The 15,776-nt window shown below is 39.6% G+C and overlaps 1 protein-coding gene across 1 annotated transcript in view; it reads right to left on the bottom strand.

Moving 5' to 3' along the window:
- Positions 1–1,389: 1,389 nt before the first annotated feature.
- The window catches only part of COL4A1 (collagen type IV alpha 1 chain), a 130,287-nt gene continuing 115,900 nt past the window's right edge, over positions 1,390–15,776 (bottom strand). The window contains exons 44-52 of the mRNA XM_075525917.1: positions 15,053–15,125; positions 14,309–14,380; positions 12,188–12,316; positions 10,644–10,742; positions 10,283–10,495; positions 8,593–8,770; positions 5,663–5,777; positions 4,465–4,637; positions 1,390–2,724 (exon numbers count right to left, since the gene is read on the bottom strand). Of these exons, the coding sequence (XP_075382032.1) occupies positions 2,643–2,724; positions 4,465–4,637; positions 5,663–5,777; positions 8,593–8,770; positions 10,283–10,495; positions 10,644–10,742; positions 12,188–12,316; positions 14,309–14,380; positions 15,053–15,125 (1,134 nt within the window). The 3' untranslated portion in view covers positions 1,390–2,642. The remainder of the gene's footprint in view (positions 2,725–4,464; positions 4,638–5,662; positions 5,778–8,592; positions 8,771–10,282; positions 10,496–10,643; positions 10,743–12,187; positions 12,317–14,308; positions 14,381–15,052; positions 15,126–15,776) is intronic.

Here is a 15,776-nt window from a genome sequence, read left to right as displayed (position 1 = left end):
GTATTCGATAACCACCAAAAAGTCTACTCACTGACTGAAGTAGAAATAGCATCTTTAGCATGACAATAGTTTAGGCCATTTTATGAGCTGGAGGTTACGGAATAAATAACTACTACCAGGTAAGTAAGACATCAAACTATAGTTCAAACAGTTTTTGAAAATTTTCAAAGGACTTTGTTTCCAAAACGCTCCTAGTTGAGAAAACACAGGTTAGTACACATCCAGCTGCAGTGAGTAGTCCCTTCACTAGCAAAAGGAATTGTATTCTTATGCACGGATTTGATTTAAACATACATGCAGGACTTTATAAATTCAACTGTCTGGCAGTTCTGAGATAGTTCGAACCAAGCAAATTAAATCCCTAGCTGACCAGGACATAAGCTGTAGAGTGCAATTAAAAAGTCCGAACAGCAGCTTGGATCCTCTGAGTTAGAGAAGGCTGAATGTCTGCTTAGTTCTTCCTAGATGCCACAAGGAATCACCCTATAGTCTTCTCCTCTTCTTCTGAATAACAAGTGGCACTTTGGAAAACCCTGCAAGAGGCTGATTAGACATAAGCAGACTCTTGCATTTTATAGGCCAGTAAGGGACTTATGTGAGGACTGGTCATTTATAAATAAAATGATCATCTGTCAAAACTTCCATGAGAGTTAAGAATCAGCACTAAAGGAAACAGCCAGTTTCCATCCAGGGGCCCTCAGTCATTTGGCCAGCCAATGTCCTCAAGGATTTTAAGTGAAAGTGAGTTCAGAACAGCAGCAGCAGCAGCAGCCCCTTCACAAATTTGGGAAAACAACATGAAACATTAACAAATTATGTGCTTTTGCCAAGGAAAAAGATATCACAGCCCCTTTCCTCTTCAGACGACCAGAGCCAAGATTCACCTTGCCCACTTACAAGCAAAATTATATGAGATATTTTAATTTTTATCCTGTTTAATTCACTTCTGATATGTGTGTGAAAAATTCAAGGGAAGAGTGAAAAATGTGTATAACTTGATTGCTTCCCATGAGCTAAGATGAAGTTAGCAGATTTTTGTAACCTGTTCATATCAAACATATTTCAGTAATAGATGCATAACCCCCGTTTTGTCTGTCAGTACCAGTCCTTACAAGGCAACAATAGAGGTGTCAATACAGTGTCCTGTTTTCCCCTTTTGAAGATGCTTTGTACATCTGAAAGATGTGCAAAACAAAAATAATCTAGGATTGCATCAAGCTTGTGCTTTTATTGGTGGCTTATTAAAAATTAATTCATTGCTGTAAATGAATGCTAGTAACAAATTAGTAACAACTTTTTCTTTTCTTCTGTTTTTTTTACACAAATAGTTTTATTACGAACTTGAATTCTTAAGAAATACACATGTAAGAAATTACACAAAGGCCTTGGCATTTGCAAAAATCTTTTGGTATTTGCATTGTAATAGTCTATAAAACACTTTTGGACACAGATGTGCTGAAACAATGGTATCATTGCATAGAAATTCTTTAGAAATATTTCTGAGGCCACTTTGAAGAATTTTTTTGGCACAATATTAACAAAATTAAGGCCTTACACTTTTGAAAATCAAGTCATTCAGTGTATGAGTAGTGTTTAAAACCCTGAAAAATATTAAATACAGAATAAAGACTATAAGCTCAAAGCAGGATTTACTATAATAAACACAAATAGCTATTAACCTGGGTTCAGTCTCTGCAACTTCAGCATTAAAATGGCCTATGTAAAATGAACATTTCACATCATATTTTGGCATTTAACATCTAATTCATGACACTGAAAAGAAGAAAACTTTTGTAAGCTTCTTTTTGAAATGATAAACTCAGAGCTTGATTTGCCTAATGGTTGACATCTATATAAATTACTAAAATATTTATATATATTTTTTTTCTTGATCATGCTGGATCATTCTTTATTCCACAGGAAAGTTTGTTCTACTGCATAAAGAAGCTGCATAGTACCAACATAGCAGACGCACTTACTTGCCTATTTGGGAAACCAATTTGGCAATCTCTTCCAGATGTAGTCCCATTAAAACCAACAGCACTAAAGACTACAAACAGAAGCAAAGGTTTGCAGGATGGCACTCTATGTTGTGAAAAGATGGTTACATGTTGCTTAACCACAGTCTGTAATCCCAAAACTCTTTTTTACATTAGTATTGCTTTGTACAGGAACAATAAGTACATACCCAAGAGTCTGGGATTTTGAGACACCTAGGTAACGGTAACAACAAACTTATCTGGGGAAGAAAAATGAATCTAAATATATAATACAAGAATGAGAAAGGGTGGTCAAACAGTATAAGGCAGAACTGCACACCTCCTAGCACCTTTGCATTTTTTCTGGATAAATGCTGACTTTTTATTCTATCAGTGCATTGCATTTATATAAAAAATAGATATATTTTGATCAAAAGTGCCATTTGGCATGTCAACATTTGAAGCTTATCTTTGTTGTCTCTTTTCTTCTTCAGCAAGGACAGGGCCAGTAAAGCAGTGTGTGTTAGTTATGCAAGTTCCTAAAAGGCACTTTACTGTTTTCATATTGGACAACAATGAGGTACATATGATATATGTCTAGGCTTCATTGCTGTTAAACGAATAGCACCATATTGTGTGAAATTAGTTGAAATTCAAAAGTCATTATGTTTTTCTCATACAGACTTGACAACGGCTAACATTTGAGCGCAGATCCCCTGCTTTCAAAGTTGAGGGAGTCGGTTTCCTATTAAAAATAAATAAAGGAAAAGACCCATTAACAATTGCTGATACAAACAGTCAGTTTTCAGGTTTATAATTGACAACACAAACTTTGCATGCAGCCAAGTGCCTCTTTAAGCTGTGCTGAATCAAGGTGTCCCTAAGTTCTCCGACGTATATTCACTTTCAAGTTTGGTCACAAACTATCACAAGATTAGTTTTAAACACCGTCCACTTCCAGTTACTTCAGAATTCAGTTCTGTCACGAGGCTGAACGTTTTCTTAACCAGAAAACACTACCTGCTTAATCAGCAGTTTGAAAACATGCTGGAATTTGGGTAGTAAAAAACAATCAGGCGAAGAAACTGAAGACGTTTGACTGTTCATGAGTTTCTGCTAACTCTTGTGACTTTACAGAAAAATGACAAGCCAGCAAAGGCAATTATGTGATGGCGTATAGAAAGGCAAACCAAAGTCTTTAGTCTCTAACCTCTCATAAGGAGTTACTCCTAGCAACTGGAAATAAAGCATTTTCAGACAAATGCGTGCTTACATTTAACATTTTTCTTTAAAAAGGATTATGAGTGTATAGGAAACTGAAGAGTATTTGTGAATTATGACAGTAGGACGTGTCCCCTGATCTGGGATTATTTTATTAATTTGAGATACAGTTTGAAGACAGAAATGGGTATGAAGTTAACAGGTCTCTGGGTAGGACTGAATGAATACAAACAACTGTAGTGCTGACTCCTCTAAATTTTCCTCTGACCAGCTTTCCTCTTTCCTAGGGAGCCAGTGCTTACCCCAGTGTTGACAAATGGGCTCTTTCAGTAGTAGCTTTTCTGGTTGATGAGATTATCACAGCCCCAGTGATAATTAGTCCCAGTGTTCAATTTTTCTACCTACTCAGTTGACAACTATCTCATAGACAGTCAAAAATGGCTAAACAACTTGTTTTATTTTGACCGAGACAGGCTAAGGAACATTCACATATCTAGAAGACATGAAGAGATGAAGGGTACTAGATGAAGGGTACCAGGAGCAGCAGCCCGGACTGCAGTGGAAGAGGATGCTTGCCTGCACTCCAGAGGAATGTCTGCTAATCAGGTAAGCCATGCAGACCTGGGAACTGGTCTATATGCTACATATTAATAACATTCATATGGAAAAAATTAGACGGTGTTGAAAAATACTTATGTGCAGGAGACCAGAACAAAGCCTACTGCCACTTAATTACTGAAATTAGAACTTCAATGTGACTGAAGAAATGCCTAAGGCCTCTGCCTTCAGCTGCATTTTATTCAGACATACTTCCTCCAACATTAGGGAAAGGTAAATAATTGTTCAGCTCACTTAGTTCAACACCTGCACTAATTTCAAGTGGTTCTATTATGTGTTAACATCCACTAGGGGGAATGTTATATTCTAACTTAATTTTGATCAGTATGTCAGCCTATCCCAGTTACGATTCAGTGAATACAATCAAACATAGTGGAAATGCAAACATTGTTAGGTTATTCTGAAAAGCAAAATACCAGGTACAAATGACACATTGTAAACACTAATGGAAGAGACATTCATTAATTCCCCAAAAAGCTATTATAATTTTTTTTCTTTTTGTTATGAAAATCATTAACTGCATATACTAACCAGGCTGGGGCACAGCCAATACTTGAACCATGTATTATATTCAAACAATACTTCTCTTATTTAGTGACAAGGCTTGACTGAGTCTCAAATACTGATAAATAAATCATGAACTTACTTGAACATCTCATTCCTCTCTATAGTGGCAAGCCAGAAGCTGTACGCATTTGCATAATAATTGCAGGTGCCCCGGCCATGGCATTCAATGAAGGGAGCGCTGCGAAACTCCTCTAGGCAGGAACCAGGAGATGCCAGGGCCTGGCCAGAGCCCTCCGCACCAGCACTGGTGTGCTAGAAAAATGCAAAAGCATCAGTCAGAGAAGGACTCTTTACCTCTTCTGCTACAACACCTATTAACTCTCTCGCACAAATATTTCTTCACATGCCTCTCCTTGTCCTCTGTTGTGTCTGTCTGCTGTTTTGTCCCTCAGCTCAAGGAGGAACAAGAAGGTGGAGCTGAAGGGCTCCAGAGGTGGCACTGGGTTCTCTCGCTTAATGGCAGGATAACACACCAGCAATATCAACTTCAGGGCACCTGTATGCATAGAAATCCTTCAGGACTGACAGTAGGACCCAAGCTATTTCTATGCTAGCAACAGGCCAGGGCCAGCTCTCCGGCGCAGAAGGCATACAGACTGGTATGGTTTATATCCAAAAAGCTTAACCCAATGCTTGCCCCACATCACAGTGGCCTCTCTCCCACTGCTGAGTGCTAGCAGCTCTGGATCCACACTGTTTCTCAGACCATGCCCTGACCTTGCCTGGGAGAATGGCTGTTGATATAGGCTGGGAGCATGACAGGAAGCATGCTAACAACTAACCACTATGGTGGACCACAGAGTGGCTATTCCAGGCCACTCCTTGGTCCTATTTATTTTACTAGTATAGATACAGCTGAAGAAACTGGATAACAGGTCAAAAATGCCATTTCAAAACTGAAGGCTTATTTATCAAAAAGTGGGAAGAGGACAGGCACTGATACGCTACCACTCTAGGAAGCTACTGAAACATAGATGTAGAAGGACAATGGAAAACTATGCTAATTTCCTAATTTATTCAGCACTTGGATCCTGTGCTGGAGCTGCAAACAAGAGAGCAAGCTGTGAACCAAAAGTGAACAACTAATTGCTATTGCATTATTCTCATTTAGTAATTAGCCAGAATCTTTTTAAAGTCACCAGAAAGGGTAGAGGTCTAATGCCCTCCTAAGACCTGAAGTGACATAGTCAGATATTAACTTTCCCAGAGCAGGAGTGTAGATCAAACGTGTGAAACAAATGCTTTTCTCAGCTCAGAGTATGCCCCAGTGCACTTACCATGACAAAGGAGTAACCAATCCAAAGTGAACTCCAGCCTTCAGGACATGGTGGTATTTGAATTGTTTGACTGTGAACGGCTATTACCATAGCAGGAGCTTCACACACAGAGCATCTAGAAAGACCAAGACATGAATGAGCTACATGCACTTGAGGATTAATACTTCTTCTTTTTTCAGAAGTTACTTTCTTTAAGGAATCTTGAATTAGAAAACGTTGTCACCTTCAAAAACAAAGGAAAATCAAAATGTTTCTTTTAGAAAAACAATCTTTTTTTTTGTCTCATTTACTTAGGGACAGCTTAACTATTAAGTCTTATTCCTATTAGCTTTCCTATGAGCAAAGAACAAGAGACCTCTTATCTGAATATTTAAACGTATTTCTTTTTTTCTAGTCCCATTTGTACTGTAGTTTCTAAAAGTGCTCAATGTCATGAATATGAGAGGCAAATAGCCAAACATTGTAACTCAGCAAGTATCACTTAAAAGTGGTCTACTGTGATCAGAGACAAGTAACAGCAATTCATCATCCTAAACATAGCCCTGAGTGACTTCCAGAGAGAAAGCCATCTCTCTGTAAAATGTCTTACAAAGGTAATCATTGCTAATGTAATCTAATGCAGATTCTTCCCCATGCATTTTCCTTGAAAGTGGCTCTTATTTACATTTGTGGTCTTTATCTCCAGTAAGAGATTTCTAGCAAAGTAACTTGAACAATGAACTTGAAAGCAACTCTTCAGAAAGCTATGCAGCACCAGTTCTTTTACTTTAGATAAATTAATTGTGTCTCAGAACTTCTAGGTTACTGAATAATCCAATGACCAATCGTGCCTTCACAGGAGAATCATAAAAGATGTGAGTTGGGCTGGAAATTTTAATATGGGAGCTGGTAATAAGGAATTTGGTAGACATAATCCATTTTTTCTTGTACAACTCCTAAATTGGCTACTGCAGTTAGCAGTGATGAAAATGATTCAAAACAGACACTTAGAACTAAACAGTCTGATTCCTATTATCAGAGCGGTGAAAAGAATCAAGTGCAAAATGGATTAAGTTGGATTCTGGAAAATGCACAGAAGCAAAGGAATTCAGAATGAAAGCCTTCTATTTCTGACTTGTGAAGGCTGCTTTCATACCTACTGCCTTCATCTTTAGTGCAGAAGCAAGACAGTTATTTTAAGAAACACATCAATGAAAGAGTAAGTTAAAAGAAGAATGTAAAGCTGCCTCTTTTCTTGGAGCTCTGCTTTGCTTCAAGAGATTTCTGGTATTTCAGTGGAAGGCCTTACATGAAAAGAAGTCCCATGACCCCAGGCAGCAAGTGACACTTCTACACCTTTTCAACTTTTGGACAGGGAAAACTGTTGGTTTAAAAGCCCCAACTAATAAAATAAATTGAAAGAATAGTCTTCTCAGATTCCTTGCTGGTTTAAAAAATTTGTATTACAATTATCTCGCTCTCTGCTGTGGCTAAAAGCAGAAAAACCCATATACACACACATGCACACATATACATATAAATACACACACATATACATTTTTATGGTGCAAAACCTACTCTGTATATATAAGACAAAATGTTGGTGGGTACCTCCTTGAGCAAGTGTTTCAAAAGTGATTGTTAAAGGTTATTTTGGGTGCTTGATCAGGGATGGCATAAAAAGAACATGAATTTCAGAAGTTGGTCATTTGAATTTTTCTGAAAGTCAAGCCCCTTCCATCCACATCCAATGAACAACCAAAAAAGTAAGACCAACAAAAACTATATCTCTCTTGAGAATCTTGCCCTCAATCTGCCCACTCATTTTCAAGGCATACCAATTTCTATGGCACTAAACCAAAAACAGAGTACAGAGTACAACTGCAGACACAAGGATTCTATTATGCAAAATAAATATCAAATGTTTTGCAGTAGAGCCAAATAGTTTTTTGAACATACCAAGGTGTCAAGACTACAACCCACTGATGTTTTGAATTGTCCTTTCTCTTGGATGGTATACACAGATCCAAAAAAACAGTAACAGCAATCTCCACTCCCATTCACTTTATATGGCAGGAAGAAGGATCAGCAAGAGCTGATAGGGATTAGAAGCAATGATAGGACTCATAGTAATACCTATTTATCATTTAAGTTACAAGTTGGAGATTCCCTTGTCAGACTCTTATCTAACAACAGTGGTACAGTTCACCACACTCCTGCTCGCACCTCTGTCTTCAGCACTGGGAATATTACGCCAGGACAGTTTTTGCTAGTGGCCTTAAAATTTAAAATGGACCAAAAGTTCAACATGTTGCATTGGTGCAGAACAATTATGTCTGATTTAAGTGCCACACTTCATGCTAGCTGAGAATCCGGAATTATTAAAAAACAGGCGATTGATTTTGCAACTATTTCCTTTAATTCAGACAATAATGGCTGTATTCAAGCAGTATGTCCAAAACAATGGAAGAAGCCTGGCAGTCTACTATATGATAAATAATGCTACCATTTTCAAACAAAAGGAAACTGAGCTTAAAACCTAAAAAAGTTCCTCAAGTTTCAAAAACCTAAACAGCTTCTAGCTATGGCGAGTCAAAAAGAGAAGAACTGTTTTGGACAAGGATTGTGAATAAATTCAAAACTTTTTCTCCTTCAAAGTACATCATAGTTTTTGCAAAACATCATTTCAAAGTAAATCTTTTCATTTCAATTAGACTCAAAATAGACTACTCTATTTGTTTGGGTTTCCCCCCAAATGGATTTATTTTTGATGAAAGTCTAAACTGAAAACATGCACACTTTGAAACATTTCATCAAAGGAACTCAAACTTCAAATTTAAAGGCAGGAAATAAAAATGTACAGATTAAAAGCCTTTTCCAAAAAAATAAGTACCATACACACTTTTCACAGGCTTCTTCATTTTACAAACACAGCAGAACTGAAACCGTACCTGCTGATGAATGGTCTGATATTATCACCAGTGATAGGAGCCATACTCATTGGCATGGGTTCAGGAGTGGACAGCCAGTAGGAATAGTCATTCCTTGATGCAAAGTTACATACGTTGTTGATATTGCAGAATAAGAAAGGCATGGTACTAAATTTACGAAGACAGCTTCCTGCTGTGCCTGAAATATTAAGTGAAAGGTTACTTGTTAATCAATTTTGTTAAACCATTGCCAACTGCCAAACAGATATTTCCAGGAGCAGCTAAAAAGCAGACAACACTTGCTCTGGAGGGCCCAGTTCTCTCAGAGGAAGTGACTTCTCTTAGCTCCATAAGGAAGGAACAGGGGAAGGCAAGGAGTAGCCCAGTCTTGCCTGTAGAATTATGGAATAACTTAGGTTGGAAAAGACCTCTAGAGTTCATCTATCCTAACCCCTTGCCAGTTAGATCAGGTTGCTTGGGTCCATAGCCAGCTGAGTTTTGAGTATCTCCAAAGAAAGAGATTCAGCTCTCTGGGGTCCTGTTCCAGTGTTTGAGCATCAGCATGGTAAAAAAGCTTTTCTTTATGTTTCACTGGAATATATCTCATACTTGTGTCCATTGCTGCTTCTGTCACTGAGCCCCTCTGAGAAGAGTTTGGCTCCATCTTCTCTACCCTCCCTGCAGACAGCTGTAGACAGCAATAAAGGCCTCCCCCTAAATTTCTGGTAAGGGTGAGCAAGCCCAGTTCCATCAGACTGTCCAGACCCCACTAGCCATCTTAGTAGCTAGCTGTTGCATTCACTGTGGTATATCAACGTCCTCCTCGTTCTGGGAGGCCCAAGTCTGGGCACAATATACCAGATGCGGTCTCACAATTGCCAAACAGAAGGGAAGAATCACTTCCCTCCATCTGCTGGTTGCACTTTTGCCAACAGAGCCCAGTAGGTTAGGCAGTGGGGAATGGGGTAGTTGTTGCAAGGGCATACTGCTAACTCATGTTCAGTGTTGCTCACCAGGACTCCCAGGTCCTTTTCTGCAAAGCAGCTTTCTAGCAGCCTGTACTGCTGCTACTGGAAATAGCAGCCAGTCCCCAGTCTGTTCTGTTGCATGAGGTTATTTCATTCTAGGTGTATCTCTTTGCATTTGCCTTTACTGAACTTCTTGAGGTTCTTCTCAGCGCTCTTCTCCAGGTTGGCTAGGTCCCTCTGAATGGCAGCTGTGTCCACTAGGGAATCAACCATTCCTCCCAGTCTGGCATTACCCACAAACTTGCTAAGAGTGCACTCTATCCCATCACACTAGTCATTAATAACTTCATTAAACAGTATTGGCCCAGTACTAATTCCTGAGGGACATCCCTAATCAACAACCACCACTCAGACTTTGTACATCTGATCACATCCCTCTGAGCCAGATGGACCCACCAATTTTCCACTCACCTTATCACCTACTTAGCCAGCCCATACCTCACTAATTTGACTACAAAGATACTATGGATGACCATGTCAAAGGCTTTGATAAAGACTTTCTTAAATAAACTGACACTATTTCCACTATACACCAAACCATTATTTGTACCAACCTAGAAGGCATAATAAAGCACCAGTTAGCCAAGAATAATTACCCAGGTTTGTTCAATACAGTTCTACAAATGAAAGAAACATTTGGTTTGTAATAATTCTAATTGAATTCTAATTTGGTCTCTACTTACCCAGGTCTTGGCCATGTGCTCTTTCATTGCCTTGTACGTAAAGCAAGGAGTAGCCATGGTAAATCAGCCTTGTTCCAAATGGACACGATGGTTCTTCAGTAGTTTGACTGTGTCTGGTAACAAGGAAGCCATGAGCAACAGATGGTGCACCTGGTGGGCCCATAGCTCCAGGCAAACCTTCGGGGCCAGGTGGACCAGGGAATCCTCTGGGCCCTACAATACAGAGAGTCTCCTTTTATCTCCACAGACAGCAGTACTCTGCCTATGTAACTAAAGAAGTGAAATTAGATACCTTCACACCTAATCTCCTACGTTATTTTTCTATGAAAGAATCAAGTCTTTGAAGAACTCATGGGCTTACCTGGGGGACCATAAGGACCAACTTCTCCTTTTTGCCCAGGTTTACCATCAAACCCTGGACTACCAGGTGGTCCAGGTACACCTGAAGGTCCTGTCACCCCTGTTGAAAAACAAGGAATAGTTATTACTGGATATTACTTCATGTTAGTTCTGACTTTCTGGCTTTTAATACAGTACAGCACAGGCACACCTCAGCATAAACTAAACTCATGCAGATTCAGTGCATATATTTCAATATCTAGAGCACATATGTGGGTTACTGCAGGTGAAGTGATTATAGTAGAGAAGAACAGAGAAGTAAGCAGAGGGTGTGCTTCTAAAATAATTAGTATTTGCCTGGAGTATGAAAACAAAGGGCAGCAATCTCTTCCCTCTCTGCTTATCATATGACCCAATCAAAAACAGACCATAAAAAAGAAGGGTCATGAACAGTGGGAAAATCAGTATTCTCTTAGCTTCTTCCCAAACAGGTTTTCAGACATATATTTTGTCTTCCCTTCATCGATTTCTAGGGATGCTTTGAGTCCTACATAAACTCAGTAACTCTGACTTTGGGAAAAAGAAGTTAATACCATCAGCACCACACCAACATTTCTGTGGCACATCAGAAGCTTTAGATAGTCACAGCTGATCTTTTCCTGATCACTCAAAAAGCAATATTGTGTTCATGTATTGAACTGACTACTAGAGAACAGCGACAGATCCCATACAAGCAAACCCATGCTGTGTTCAATCACTGAGATTATTTCATAGCTATTTCCTAATGGGCAGCAGTTGCAGAGTTGTAACCCCACCTTCAAGAGCAAACTTCCCTATCTTTTATATTAAATAGAAAGAAGATGTTAACTACATTGCACCGTAATTCCCCATCACCTTCTCATAAAACAATCAGGAACAAAGCTTTCCTTTAGAATCTTAATAGCTTAAGAACACTTCTGAGCTCCCACTCTCCATGTCCTGTCATTCTGAAGGACATGTGTCCTTGTGCCAGCATTTCATTTGTCTTACCCTTTGCTACATTCTCTTATTCCCTAATGTGTTTAATTTTTGCAGTTCACCTTTTCTTTATAAAAATTGCAATGTTTGGACTAAGAGACGAAATCTAGGACTATGGAACAAGCTTCCTCAGGAAGCACTTTCCACTCCAAGATCAAGGTGGTTTTCATCATGCTTGTCTTCTCCCAGAGACACACAGTAATTAAGTTTGGATTCAACACTAAAGATCGAAGATACCCTAACAAATACATTCTGGGGAAAGGATGAGCAGTATGTTGCAAGTCATTCTGCTTACTGCTGATCTCAGATACTGATGTGACGACTGCAGAGTGAGAGCCTATAAAAAAATCACTAGGAAGGCATCTGTTTCTGGGACTCCTTTGGATGAGCTTCAAAAAGAAGGACTCTGTTCCTCATTGCTGACACAATTTAAGTGGGTTATAAAAAGCTGGATAATATTATACCAAAAATCTCTAGTGTCTAGCGTACCATTGGTCTACTTTTACATTACTTAAAATGTATTTCTGCTGCCAAATTAGAAACTCTCACCTTGCTGTCCTTTGGGACCTGGAAGTCCCGGGAATCCTTTGAGACCAACTGGTCCTACTGGGCCAGGTAAGCCAGGATCCCCTTTAACAAGCTGAAAAGCACCTGGCGGGCCTGGTGGGCCTTGTAAACCTGCCAAAGTTAACAGAGGAAATCAGCACATATTTAGTATTGCACAATAAAAAAGTGAGAAAACAATGTCACCTTGTATTGCCATTTATGTAGTCAGAGAATAGACAGAGCCTATAGCTACAACATATCAATGTGTCCAAGACTTTATATATGCCTTGGGTAGAGTCATACCTGTTAAGAAGCCAAACCCAAAGCTGACTGAGGGTAGAAGACAACGGGGTTCAAGGCACAAGGGGGGAAACAGCCTGGGCTGGGCCTCTGCCACTGACAAGCCTCTGGTAACACCTAAGTAGCTGCACATGCTGCTGCTGAAAACCATATTGCTACCTCCTACATTCCCATCTCGCATCAGACAGGACAGAGCAGGCCCACAGATGTAGCTCTGACCAGAAGCACTGCGACCAGGGTGTGCAAACAGCGGGTGGCATCTGTTGGGGGTGGCATCGGCAGTTTGCACGGCATTTTGCTCAGAAGAGCTGCACACTCTGCCAGTTATCGGGCTGCTGCCTGCTCTGCTCACCAGCAGGCTTAGGCTGCAGCCCCAACAGTCACACCAACTAACTGATGGTTGTGCAAGCCTACCCAGAAGCTTGAGGTCTCCAGGGATTTAGAATTAGAAGGATGACGTCTTTCAAAAGAATTACCAGTTTTTAAGTGGACTCTTTTTCTAAGAACTGTAAGTAGACTGTGACCTGCTGAAAGAAAATGGTGTCCACCACCGCAACTGCATGGCTGTGGCTGAAATCCAAATGGAAGCACTACAGCTTGTCTATGCTGATATCTCCACCCAAACAGGCCTCCCAACAACTGAAATAGCTGTCCGGACCTTAGATTGCCTGGAGTTCCCTCAGCAAGTTTGCAGATGACACCAATCTAAGTGGTGTAGTCAAGACACTAGAGGGAAGGGATGCCATCCAGAGGGACCTTGACATGCTTGAGAAGTGGGCGAATGTGAATCTCATGAAGTTCAGCTAGGTCAAGTGCAAGGCCCTGCACCTGGGTTGGGGCAATCCCAAATATCAGTACAGACTGGGGGATGAATGGATTGAGAGCAGCCCCCCAGAGAAGGACTTGGGGATACAGGTAGATGAAAAATTGGATATGAGCCGCCAATGTGTGCTTGCAGTCCAGAAAGCCGATCATATTCTGGGCTACATGAAAAGAAGCGTGGCCAGCAGGTGGAGGGACGTGATTCTCCCCCTCTACTCTGCTCTCATGAGACCCCACCTGGAGTACTGTATGCAGTTCTGGGGTCCCTAGTACAAGAAAGACATGGACCTGTTAGAGTGCATCCAGAGGAGAGCCATGAAAATGATTAGAGGGCTGGAACACCTCTCCTATGAAGAAAGGCTGAGAGAATTGGAGTTATTCAGCCTGAAGAAGAGAAGGCTCCAGGGAGACCTTATTGTGGCATTTCAATATATAAAGGGGTCTTATAAGAAAGACAGAGAGATATCTTTTACCAGGGTCTGGAGTGACAGGACAAAGGACAACGGTTTTAAACAGAAAGAGGGTAGATTTAGGTTGGGCTTAAGGAAGAATTTTTTTACAATGAGGGTGGTGAGACACTGGAACAGGTTGTCCAGAGAAGTTGTGGATGCCCCATCCCTGGAAGTGTTCAAGGTCAGCAACCTGATCTAGTGAAAGATGTCCCTGCCCATGGCGTGGGGGGGGGGGTGGACTAGATGATCTTTAAAGGTCCCTTCCAACCCAAACCATCCTATGATTCTATGGTTCTAGGATATACCATTTAAAGATTCTAATAATGACAAAACCTCAGTATTGATTTTTCAGAGCAGGAGATAAATACATTCACTCTCTACCCAATACTTAAATCTAATCTGACCGTTCAGATGCTGATACCATGACATCTGGTTTCACATTCTACCTTTTTACACTGAATAAAAGGGGGAGGGACATATCCATTGATTAGTCACAAATAACCATTTTAACAACAACATCTGGGAAAAAAAGCAAGTCTTTATATTATACCTTTAGATCCAGGAAGACCTTGGTCACCTCGCTCACCCTTAAGGCCTGGGAAGCCAGGAGGTCCTGTTGCACCTGAAGTCAAAGGAAATATTTACATGAAAATTCAATAATTTCTTGATTTGGAAGGATATGTGCAGAATAATTATGCATGACCCCATGATCACGTAAGGGCCATGACTTTATTCACACAAGTACTTTTAAGCTGTTTGCAAGAACAAGATACAAACAACAGCACTAAGTCACCAAAGAAATAATGACTGAAAACAAATTTATCTTACTTTAATTAATAATATCTTTCTCTAAATTGTAAGAATTAATTTTTTTCTATTAATAACTGCATTTTTCATACACGTGGTGTTTTCATGTATATGATGGTGACAGTAGCAGCAATGTAGTCAACAATGGAGACATACTGAGCTCGTGTTTCCTGAAATATAGCTATAACATGTGCCTCTCCAATTCTCAAGAAAATCTTGAAGATTCTTGACTGGTAATGTCTAAACAATTGATTTTACATCCACTTTTTAAAGCAAGTGCACACTTAAAATTGGCAAAGCAAGAAAACCAGCAAAAGGCAAAAAACCTTGAGGAAAATCTCAATGTTCTTGTATGCTTTTTGATGCAGCTTTCAATGTCCTGTTTCAATAATTTGTAACATAGAGTCAACATTCTTTGAGCATCTTTGAGGATATGAAAGAGACTTCTTTGCATACTTTTTAGGAATATGGTAAATTTTCTTCTCACCTGGAATGCCTGGAGCTCCTGGAGGTCCCAGATCACCCTTTTGACCAATATCTCCTGGTAAACCAGGACTACCCTGTATAAAAGAAAATGTGAAGTATAGTTATCCTACACTATTATGATATGACTCTCAAATAGGCTGTTTATTTTTGAAAACCTATGAAAAAAAAATTTAATATGAGAGAAAAGCCATTAACTTTAAGGAATGGTTATTCTCTACCATGATTAGATGAGAAGGTTCTCTTACAGGAATAAGCATGACACCTTGTTCTTGCTAAACTATTTTTTGCCTTACAAAGATACTAGATCAGAATAAGGTCTCACTAACAGTATAGCTAATAAAAAGGTTCTCAAGCAGAGACAATATTGTTATGAAAAACATCAGTAAGCACAAATCTCAGCAAATACTAATTTCAGTGTAGCCCCAGCAGGCAGTTGCTAGTTAGATAATTAAATGGGGTAATTCTAGACCACAGCAGACTTGAAAACTTCTACAATCACATGTGGAATAAAATTAAATGTGCTCAACAACTTACAATCCTCTGAAGATTTTTACTTTTCAACAGGGCTAAAATACTCAAGGACTTAAACACTTCAAACACAATGCGAACTCCTCCTTCTGCCTTCACTATTATAAACTGCTCCCCTGAAATTAATGGTAACAAATTCATTGTAGCCTCACTTCAAGGAAAACCAAGACCATATTTTAAAAGACACTGTAAATAGT

Source organism: Mycteria americana, chromosome 1, assembly GCF_035582795.1.
Source record: "Mycteria americana isolate JAX WOST 10 ecotype Jacksonville Zoo and Gardens chromosome 1, USCA_MyAme_1.0, whole genome shotgun sequence".
Taxonomy (NCBI): domain Eukaryota; kingdom Metazoa; phylum Chordata; class Aves; order Ciconiiformes; family Ciconiidae; genus Mycteria; species Mycteria americana.
Note: the sequence above shows the minus strand (reverse complement) of the source record. Positions and strands in the feature narration are given on the sequence as shown.